The following is a 12244-nucleotide window of genomic DNA, read 5'->3' on the forward strand; positions in this document are numbered from 1 at the left end:
AAGAAGCTTATTATAATTTACTATTACAGCTATATAGTCGCTTGGTCCCTTTTTTTTTTCTGATAAGATGGATAATTCAACTTGGTCCAAAGTTCAAAAGCTATATTGTTTATGTCTACTAAGTACTGTAAAAGAAAATGACACTATAATAGTTGAATTACTATTATTTGAGAACATCACTATTGACATTAATTTCTATAAATTACAAAAAATATCATATCATAAAAATACTAACATAATATTGTCATACTTACCACATAATATTGTTGTACGCATCATAATGTACATATACATAAACAAATACATATACATATACTTATATGTATGTTTGTGCATATACATATATATAATTACCATCCCTCTAATTAGCCTGTTAATTGAGATGGATTCTCCGTAGCTGTATTTAGTTCGTAATATTTAGTTCGTAACAGGCATGAATAGTTATGCCTGCTGCCGCATAGGCTTTGATCCATCTCATACAAATTAACTCACACATAAACCGGGGATGCAAAATAAAATGCTCAATGAAGGTGACGTAAAACAGTACAATATGCTTAGAAATTGCGATTATACTGTTTTTATAATTTTACAATGATATTATAAAAAATTAAATTACTAAAAAAAATCAAAATATTGATAAGATTTTATCTGAATCAAGACGTATGAGATCATTGTCTTGATTTGCCACATATATATGGATCAATGATGATCTTATCCATACGATACAACAATTCCTTCTATGATTGTTAGAAGAGCTGATCCGAATGTCTGGCCTTCTGCAAAAGAAGAAAATAGGAAAACAGAGTCTCTATTGAAGTGGAAGAAGAAAACATGACAGCGTGTGTATTGGACCAAGCGCGCAAACGGTCACCAACCCCAGAAAATTTTTAAAATTCAATTGTTTTATAAATTAGATCCCCAACAAAGCAAACCAAGAAAAACCGGATATTATATTTCCCTCTTCAATCACATAAAAAAAAAAAAAAACTTTCCTTTTATTTTTGGTAAGGAATATTTCCCTTTTCAAAAGCATGTGCGGCTTCTTTGGGTAACCCGTAAATTATTTAGAGATTCAGAACACGAGAACGTGGCCTGCTCAGAAAGAGGCCGTGAGGGGCGGTCCCTCCCACTCACCATCTCATTAGTATATTCTTACCAAAAAAACCATCTCCTTAGTATATTGGTAAAATCTCCACCGGCACATATTTAAAGTCAAAATCAACCACTTTCCTCGTGTGAAAGCGTGCCTCAGTTTCCCGGAAGAAGGCTCTCTCCCCGGCCCATTGTGCCCACAAAGAGCCTATAAATGAAGACCATCTTGGCTAAGGGACCTGCACCAAGAACAGTAAGAGGCCCTTAGTGCTCCACTGGCTTTAAGCCAATGGCTTCCTCTTCTTCCTTAGCTCTCCTTTTGCTTCTCTCCTCACTTGCATTCTTCTCTACAGTATCAGAAGCCGAGAGCTCTCCTCCCATAGTGAAGGGCCTCTCATGGAGCTTCTACGAGTACAGCTGCCCAAAGCTGGAGCGCATCGTTGCGAACTACTTGAAGGAAGCGTTCCAGAAGGACATCGGCCTCGCCGCCGGCCTTCTCCGAGTCCATTTCCATGACTGCTTCGTCCAGGTATAACTCTAAACAGGTGGTTCTTTAGTTAACACGAGCTGAGCTCACTGATGGTTGTATATATATATATATGTGTGTGTGTGGGTGTATGTATTGATATGGAGGTTAAAAATGGCAGGGGTGTGATGCGTCGGTGTTGTTGGATGGGTCGGCGAGTGGGCCAGGGGAGCAGGAGGCGCCGCCCAACCTGACGCTGAGGCCGGCGGCGTTCAAGGCCATCAATGAACTCCGGGCTCTGATAGACAAGCACTGCGGTCGGGTCGTCTCCTGCGCCGACGTCGCCGCCCTTGCTGCCCGTGATGCTGTTCATCTGGTATTGCTTCTGCTTCTCTCTATTTATGTTGAGCAATTTTTGGGTAGATTTTGTTATCTACCATATATACCATGGACAAAGTCAATAAAAAAAAATATCGTATCAGTATTTTGAATTGAAAAATTTTGCAATCCTCTCAAAAGTGATTATTGAGATGGTTACAGAACATTTTAGTTTAAAATACAGATATGATGTTTTTTTATTGGCTTTGTCTATAATATATACGGTAGTTTAAGTGTATTTAATTTCTTTTTCTTTTGTGTTGGTGGGGTGAGCGGATGAGGTAACAACATTATGCATAGGTTGAAAGGCGGGAAAGAAAGCTCACTTTGTCACCGTGAATTTAGCTAGGAAAGGGTACGGACTGTCCGTTGACTGTTGACTGTTTTGATCACGTGTGGACCTTTGGGCTGGATTTGGATAACCGGCAGCTACCTGCCACACAAATATATTTGACTATTGATGTTCCCACTCTAACTTGGTTTATAATATTTTAATTAGTGATGTAGTGGTTAGTGAGATAAACTCATGTTTGAGTGGTTAACTAGATAACTCTAGTTAGTCACCCTTTAACCACCATTTAATTAACATGGCCAGCACGTGCCACTTGATGACAGATGGATGGCCCTATATAAGAAACCCGGCAGACCACGGTAGACACAACTGATGCTTTAGATAGATAATTAAGCTTCTATAATCAATAAAGTACAATTAGTGCCCAAAAAAATGAGGCAAAAATCAGATAAAAACTGGTTCATAATGAATAAGTGGATCATAATTTGTGATTATAAAAATTTTCCGAATGTCTAATAGAAAATACACATGTATAATTCACAAACTTGTGGCATGCGTAAGTCTAGAAAAAACAAGGCATAAGTCAGTAGTCTACAGATACATCGTTGCCCTTCTGTGGCAGTCCTACATCATTCCAATGTCCAATCGCTTTCATTTCTAAATAGTTTCTTGGAGAATATCAAACCACATGTAGTGGAAGTCATCATGTCACCCCACTTCTCTGAGACTCTGAATAAACCCCACCAACGATTCCTTTGCTTTCTCTCACAACTTTTATGATCATGATAGAGATTTAGTAAAATGAATTAAAAAAGAAAAAGGAAAAGAAAAAAAAAAGGCATGAATCATGGAACATTGGTGGATTGCCGCGTAAAACACGGTACAGAGCTGCCGCGTAAAACACGGTACAGAGCTCGCAATTTGCGCCACCGATCTCCTAACGCGGATTTAGAAGATCTCTCCCATACTTTCGTTAAAGGTGAAGACATGGACGAAAACAAGATGTGAATCTCATTATTGGAACATCTTTACTGGCTTTCTTAAACCAATTAAGCTGCAATTAATAGCTCGAATGGTGTTGGAGGTTCCAAGATCTATCTAGTCCACAACCATCAGGACCAAATAATTCTAGAATTACTAAGGTTGCATTTGATGCATCGTCAGATAATCTCATGGATTACCGGAGGGCCTATTTGATTGGAGTGTTCGTATTTCAATGATTTTCAAAAATTATTTATTTAAAAAAATAATTATAAAAAAAAGTAATCTTTACTATATTTAGTTGATGAAAAAATTATTTCGAAAAATGATACTGAAAAAAGATTAATCTTATATGAGAATATGATGAAATTTATCAATATATCTTTCAATATAAAATATTTTTTTTAATACTATAATAGTATTATCATCTCCATCAGTTTTAATATAATAATTATCATTATATAATCATTTGCAGAATGCCATCTTCATTTTAATTTTTTTGCAAAAGTTCTCTCTTGAATGAATTTAGAAAGACATCAAACAAATTTAATAATTACATAGCAGTTTTATTGAAGTTATTTTTGTCGAATATGGATTACTACTACTTAGAAATTTATTAAATACCAATCCCTCCATGGTATTTGTTTTACCTTCTCTCTTCAAAAAATAAGCATGGGGCTCATCAAATTTTTTATCATTTTTTTCTTTTCTTTTTCATACCAAATATGGTAATCTGACATAGGATTTATTTTTTCATGCCAGATTACTCCCAACCAAATAGGCCCTCAGGATAGATTGCTACCATTAAATTATCAGTAATATTGATTACTGTGTCTGGTACACATAGATAATGTTGCAGTAAAATTATTAAAAATTTTGACTAACATGTTTGGTATGACCATCAGATTATCAGTAATGTAAAATCAAAATTTTAAAATAATCTCAATAATTTGGTTCTGGTGCTCTTTTTTTTCGGTAAAAAGTAACGAAAGTGATATGGGTGTGATAGTGGTATAGAGAAGTAATGGGTTGAGGGATATGGAAAATCACTGGCACTAGGGGGTGGGGAGGGGGTGGGCGCGCATGTGGAGTTGTAGGGGTAGTGGAGACGGGCATGAAGGAGTCATGGGAGGGTGATGGGGGATAAGGGCAGAGAAGCTATAGGCAAGCAAAGAGAGATGGAAGAGCCGTGGGTCAGGAACACATACGAAAAGGGAGAGGGAGAAGGATTAGTCAATAGATTTTGTATAATTTTTTTGAAAAATAATTTTATCCAAAATTTTTATTATAACATTATAAAAAAAATGATAGTCTAGATAGCCATCCCTCCCTAAGGTAATCTATATTACTATCCAAAAAAATATACGAAACATAGTAATTCAAATTATTATATTAAATTATCAATAATCTGAATAAATTGTCAACTATCAAACACAACTTAAATATTCATCTAATTAATATAATTTTATTTAAAATATATATTTTTGAGAGTGAATAAATTTCTCCTTTTTAGTACCATTGTCAATCTCATGCGCCGATAGCCATCCTTCCCTACAGCGTTAATTTTGACTCAAAATATTTATGGATCTAATTATCAATCTCACCTACTAGCATGGAAATCAATTGTTTAAACAATATTTTTCAAACATGTACCCCCCCCCCCCCGTGCCGACAAGTGATAATACTAGCAGGAACACTAGATAGTGCCGATTTGATTTAGTGTTAACGGGTGCTTTAGAATATAATAGAAGCCAAAGTGTCCTCTTCTTCATAAATTCCCCAACAATCTATGTCACAAGTTGTCATACAACCATATAAGCAGTTAATGAGTTTATGGTAGTTGGTCAGCTTTGCCGGCCTGCGATGGATGCCATGCGAGAGGCCTCGAATATAATAATATATGCATATAGAACCACCAAAAGGAGACCAATATACGTTAGCTTATCCAAAAAGAAGTACGAGTACGTTTTTTTTTATATATGGCAGATAACATGCGTCTCATGGCCAGCGCGTGTGACGGATCTAACACACATCCGCTTCTCATTATGTCATATATATTATATAATTTTAATTTAATACATCTTGAGGAATGCAGGTTTTGCTTGTGTCATGCTTGCGTGCTTTGTGTACGTACGTGCCACACTACCTCATTGTTTGTGTCAAAGGTCCACTTAATTTAATTTAGCTGACGCAAGTTTTTCTCAGGTTGATCTGTTTCCATGCATAAATTAAGAGCAATAGACATCCACTGGTTAGTGAAGTTATCATACAACATAATATACTTTGTTGCATCCGATCGATAAACTAGAAAACAAACATGCATAAGGTCAGGTAAGGTCCTAACAAAATTCACTAAATCTTGAGAAACAAACCATGCAAACTTTGCATCTTTCCATCATCATGCCTTAAAAAAGTTAAGGCTCAAGTTTCTATCCCTCCCTGTATATATATCACAAATCCCACACAAAATTTAGACACATCTCTTGAAAATTTTTGATCAAAAAGAAAAAAAATCTAAATATTCAAAAAAATATAATTTTATATATATTCATATATTTGTTATTACTGGAAATAAGTGTGTGTATATATGCATGTATATAAATATCATCTCCAGAAAAATTATTAGATGGGTCAAATTCACGTGAACTTAGAATGAAATAAATTCATTCACTAATTTCATTCTGAGATGATACCCTAAGTTCTAATAATTTCTCGATCCTGACCCCATCAAATAGTTTGAAACCAAGTGTTAAGCCAACTCACACCCTCTTAATTAAAGAGTTGATATGTCTGCTGCAGTCCGGTGGGCCTTACTACCCCGTTCCCTTGGGCCGCCGTGACGGCCTCAACTTCGCCACCCAGCAAGCCACCCTCGCCAGCCTCCCTGCCCCCTTCTTCAATGTCACCCTCCTCCTCTCGGCCTTCGCCAAGCTCCAACTCGACACCACCGACCTCGTCGCCCTCTCCGGCGGCCACACCATCGGCATCGGCCACTGCACCTCCTTCGACAACCGGCTCTTCCCCTCCCAGGATCCCACCATGGACAAGAACTTCGCCAAATCCCTCCGCCGCACCTGCCCGGCCAAGAACACCGTCAACACCACCGTACTCGATATCCGCTCCCCCAACACCTTCGACAATAAGTACTACGTCGATCTCATGAACCGCCAAGGCCTCTTCACCTCAGACCAGACTTGTACACCGACTCCAGGACGCGGTCTATCGTCACCAGCTTCGCCGTGAACCGGGGTTTGTTCTTCGAGAAATTTGCGTCGGCCATGATCAAGATGGGGCAGCTGAGCGTGTTGACGGGGAAGCAGGGGGAGATCCGTGCCAACTGCTCGGCACGCAATGCTAGTCCGATAGTGGAGTGTTGGAGCCTTTGGCGGACGGAGAAGGGGAGATGGCTGCGTTTTAGGGTTCAGGCCATGTAGAATATTATGGTGTGTACGTAATAAGATGCATGGTATGTTTTTGTGTACGTGTTTGTGTCGTGTCGTAAGATGTTTGGTTTAATTAGGAGGTAGAAATGGTGTATGGGATGGATGGCATGTTCGGGTTACTGGATTAGAGGATTGAAAGTGGTGTAATTTTACCAGAGTACTAAAACATTAATCAAGTTTTGGCATGAACATGTTGCAAGGTTGCAAATATTAGCCGAGTAGCACTCTCCCTCCCACGAAATTGGGCCAAAACAGGCCCTTGATGAAAAGATCTCTATATTACTTTATTTTTAAATTTTTATTTTATAAAATTTTGACCTTTGTCATATTAACATCTAGATAAAATTGCATGATGCAATCAGAGAATTTTCGTTATTTCCTGAAGGATGTGATTATTTTTGTTAAAAATGATGGTTGAATCTAATTTTGGGATAAGATTGGATGAGATAACTAATAAGGAAGCCAAGCTAGCTACCATAAAAAAATCTTGCACTGTTAAAATAAAGGAAAAAAAGAACCTTTTGTTTTACCTACCATGGAAGAAGAGAGGATGGAGATAATATCTGAGCTAGAGACAACAAGGTAGAAAAGGGTGGCGAGCGGTAAATTAAGAAAGTGGCATATAGCTACAAAAAGACCAAAACAGCAAGAAAGTAGCCTGCACGAAGTGGGGAGAGGGCAGAATGGCGGTGGGGAAAAAATTTTTATAGTCGGATCAATCATTAAAAAAATTATGGTCGGATCATCATCGTCTGTGTCTGTGATGTGCATATATTGGGATATCTATAAAAAAAAGAACGGTTATGTGATGTTTATCTAACCGTTCAAATATCTCTAGAGTTTAACCATTTCTCTTTTCTTAGTATTTTAACGCTTACGTATGCGCGGTCACTCATTTTTTGATGGACATGTTCGAAGCATGCCCGATCATAATTTCTTCCATGGTCGGTCTAATTATAGATGTTTTATCTCGACGGTAGTAATGATAGCATTCCAAAAAGAGGGACAATGATTAACCATTCTTCATGCAGAGCATCATTAGATCACCCACCGCACAACTCTCAAAGCATTATAAAACCCATCACCCATTCTTCCCAATGGATCTCCAAGCTAAATATTTTAAAGATATTTCAAATTTTTAGTTAAAAAAAAAATCTAACTGATGTCCAATATTTGGGTTCAGTTACCAGCCCTCTTCTCATTAAATGGTATAATATATAAGACTATGATTTACTAGTTACTAATTTGAAGCAAATAATAAGAATTTATTTATTTTTTAACATCTTTTTATAATGAAATTTTGTTACTTTTCATGATATATCTTGTTGATTCGAAAAATCTCTTGGAAAGATAATTTTACTTGTAACTAACCAAAAGAATATTTTTTATTTTTTTCATTCAATAATAAAAATTTTATATATTAGATAATGTAAAAACCTTCTAAAGAAAATCATTTTCAAAGAAAATGCTTGCCGGTGCTGCCCACTTTGGTCGTCAAACATTTTCTTGTGAAGTAATAGATGATTATAAATAAGTTTTAGACGGAATTCAATGAAAAAAAAATATTTTAAATCAAACTCAAATTTATAATTACACAAGCTCTTTTGGCATACCATGTATATTGTACATATCGATCTCCATCATGATAGAAGCTAGACCCGTTCATGAAAGAAAGCAGCTTGATAGCAGTGTGGAGAATTGGAACCAGATTGGTGGAGTCGATTTTATCATTTGAGATTCCAAGTCAGCTTTCACGGCAACAGGCTACTTTTCTCTCTATAAAACTATAGTTCCACTAGCCAACCGAATTAAGGTCTTTACATTATCTAATACCATCCTATAGGCGAACCACATTATATTGGAAGAGGACTCCAAGACAACCATCTGGCGGATCTTAAGTCTAAATTTGGACCAAAGCTCATGAAAAAAAAAAAAAAAAAGAAAACCCTACTGCCACCAGCATGATAGCGCTGCCATCCCCATGCCTATCTCATTTGCTCCTTTCTCCACCCCATCATCCTTCTCCTCCCTTACACCTCTCCGCTCCATTGCTGCCAACTAGAAAAATCCTCTGCAAGTTCCACCTCTAGAACATTAATGTCAAAATTTGGACAAACAAATAGGGTTGGCAAGAGACATTGAGGCATGGTTTCTCCTACTGGGGTTACAAATGAAGTGATAATGCACTTGTTCAAGCTTGGTATGGGCGAGAAACAAACCAAATTTGAATACTTTTAAAACTTAAGTCGTTAATAGGCAAAGTTTAACATCTCAGGCTTTGAAAATGAATAAAACTATGTTTAGTTAATAAAAAGCTAACTTAAGCTCTATTATATGATAAATTTACTTTAAATCTATCCTTAAAAAACTTTAATTAGTAAGGAGGTGTAATGCTGGAGATGCATTATCCTTAATGATCAATAGTACCGTGACCTTTGTGCCACTGATATAGAGAATTGCTCTCATGCATTGATATATTAGTTGACGAAGTCACATCCCACTAAAATACTAAAAGAAATGGTGAAGATAAACTCAAACAAATGGGAAATAAGATAAGGATAGGAATACGGGTAGTTTAAACTAACAAGGATATATATATATATATATATATATATATATATATATATATATATATATATATATATATATATATATATATCCTTAAAGAACTTTAATTAGTAAGGAGGTGTAATGCTGGAGATGCATTATCCTTAATGATCAATAGTATCGTGACCTTTGTGCCACTGATACAGAGGATTGCTCTCATGCATTGATATATTAGTTGATGAAGTCACATTCCACTAAAACACTAAAAGAAATGGTAAAGATAAACTCAAACAAATGGGAAATGAGATAAGGATAGGAATATGGGTAGTTTAAACTAACAAGGATATATATATAATATATTATATATTATTATTTTTTTTATTTTCTTATTCTTATATGAAAAATATCTAAGGGTGATTCTAACTCTTGTGGATTTTTTTCTCTTATATTATTGAAATTTGAATTTTATAATCTTGTTCTCATTATAGAGAGAAGGGTGAGAGATTAGAGGTTATTTTCTCCTTATAAATATTTTCTGCTATACATGATCAATAAAAGATGCATACATAGATCTTGCTCGAGGATGTAGGAATGATACTACATCATCCGAATCTCATAAATTTTTTGTATTCTTTCTCTATTTCTTTTCTGCTTTATTTTTTTTATGGTTTATCTGTTGTTTTAGTTTTCTACACAAGATCTTTTATTTCTATCAATTGGTATCAGAGCCAGATTTGTAGAAAAGTTTTGTACAGTATAATCATGATGGCAGAAAATTGTGCAACTAGGTTTGAGATCCCATGCTTTGATGAGACAAATTTGCAATGTGAAAACTTAAGATGCATGCGATGCTAGTGAAAGATGGTTGCGCGGTCGCCTTTCTCAATAAAGAAGACAAGCTGGAAGGGATGACAAATAAAAGTTTGCAGAGAAAGATGAGATGGCTTTGGCAAACTTATTTTTAAGATTGGAGGATAGTATTCTTTTCAACATTGAAACAGAGACAAATGCAAAAAGATTGTTGAAGAAGCTAAAAAGCATCTATGAAAGAAAGTCATTGGTGAATAAGATATTCCTTAGACAGCCACTACAACCTAAAGATGAAGAATGGAGCATCAGTTCAAAAGCACCTCAACCACTTCAATTCTTTAATCAGTAAACTTATGCCCTTAATGTTAAAATTGATGATAAGGAAAAAGCTAACATTTTACCTTATTCTATATTAGATTTTTGAGATAATCTGATCATAAATCTTAGCCACATAAAGTCTCTTGAGATAGAATCTATTGTAGTATCACCTCTCATTGAAGATCGAGGCATAAGTCAAATCAAAGTTCATCAGCTGATGCAATGGTAGCATGAGGAAGGTCCATAGAGAGAGATCATGGTGATAGACGGAAATCCAAATCGAAGTCCAAGATAAAAAAAAAGATAAAGTGTTGGAGTTGTGGTAAATGTGGGAAATAATTTCATACTGAGAAAAGGAGGTGAGAGGACCAAGTCTAGTAATTTTCAAAAAAACATGGTAGATGCTGGTTCTACTACATCTAAAGATGGAGATACATTATCTATTAAAGGAGACCAGATATACTCAATTAGTGGATTCTTGATTCGAGTACATCATTCACATGACTCCTCATAGGAAGTGAAGTGGTTTCATACTTACAGACCATACTAGAATGGCGTTGCTTATATGGGAGACAACGGCGAGTGCTCAATCGTTAGAGTGGGAGATGTACGAATCAAGATGTTCAATGGGTGTAGTAGTATAATTTCAGATGTCAGATATATCCTTACATTTCAAAAGAGTCTGATGTATTTAGAGATGTTCGATGAGCATGATATGAAATTCATCGGAGAGAAGCGTTAGTTGAAAGTTGTCAAAGGTTGCATCATGGTGGTAAAGGAAGAGTCGGTTGGTAATCTTTATAGGTTGATTAGCAAGAGTTTAATGGGAGAACACTATAACAAGAAAGATTTTTATCGATAATTATTTTGATATTTAGCGGTAATTATTATTGCCATTAGGATTTTTTCCGACAATTGCTTATTTGTCAGTAGAACTAGGGTCGGTAAAGATTATACTGGCAATTACAGAGATTGCCGATAAAGGTATAAGAAATTTCAGTATAGGTTTGAGTTATTATGGCAATTGATATCGACAAATATAATTATCATGATATAGTAGCCTATCTACACTCAACGGTATATCTTTCATAGTAATTATAATTGCTACTAAGAGGTAAGTCTTTTGTGGTAATTATAATGCCATGATATGACAGTATGTTTATGCTTAGAGATATATCTTTCATCGCAATCACAAATTATCACTAAAAGTTATATCTTCCATGGTAATTATAATTGCTGCTAAAAGGCCAGAGGTATGCATGTCATGATAATTATAATTGCTGCTAAAAGATGTAACAAGCTAATTTAACAGTTATTAGTGGTAATTGAAAATGCCGCTATATCTCCCCCCCCCTCTTTTTTATCTACATTATAATATGATATACTGATATAAGAAATTTAATTGATGTAATAATTAAGATCTATTCAAATATCAATATTATCATAACAATATCAAAATAAATTTTATAATTAATTTTTAAGCACAATTCAACCAACCAATAAAGTTCAACAACAACAATAAAGTACTATATATTATAATAACCAAAAAAGAGTTACACCATATTTTTTTGTCAAATATATGTAACTCTCAAATACAAAAATGGTAAAAAAATATGTCTATCACTATCATAAAAATGAACTCTTAATAATTTAGTCTCAGCCTTAATGAACTCCATCAGTATCAACTAAACTCTTAGCCTAGAGCGTCCATCAACTTACAATGTGTATCCTTAAAAAAAAAAAAGAAAGCATATAAATAAGTTAATAAACAAGTAGCAATAATTTTAGTTGTGCAGCAGCAATATAGTCAATAAACAACAAAATTAGAGTAATAACAAATAGAGGATAATTCCAACATCACATGACACACCAAGTTAGTAAATAATGAAAGCAAAAATTTATAAAATAAATAACATG

At 35.2% G+C, this 12244-nt stretch overlaps 1 protein-coding gene across 1 annotated transcript; it reads left to right on the top strand.

Annotated features, from left to right (window-relative positions):
- The first annotated feature begins 1320 nt into the window (after nt 1-1320).
- On the top strand, nt 1321-6837 carry LOC105038037 (peroxidase 12). The gene is given in 5 exon segments (XM_073250851.1): nt 1321-1621; nt 1740-1934; nt 6009-6396; nt 6399-6563; nt 6566-6837. Coding segments are annotated over 5 exon segments (1050 nt in total). The 5' UTR covers nt 1321-1381; the 3' UTR covers nt 6628-6837.
- Nucleotides 6838-12244: the final 5407 nt, after the last annotated feature.

Source organism: Elaeis guineensis, chromosome 1, assembly GCF_000442705.2.
Source record: "Elaeis guineensis isolate ETL-2024a chromosome 1, EG11, whole genome shotgun sequence".
Taxonomy (NCBI): domain Eukaryota; kingdom Viridiplantae; phylum Streptophyta; class Magnoliopsida; order Arecales; family Arecaceae; genus Elaeis; species Elaeis guineensis.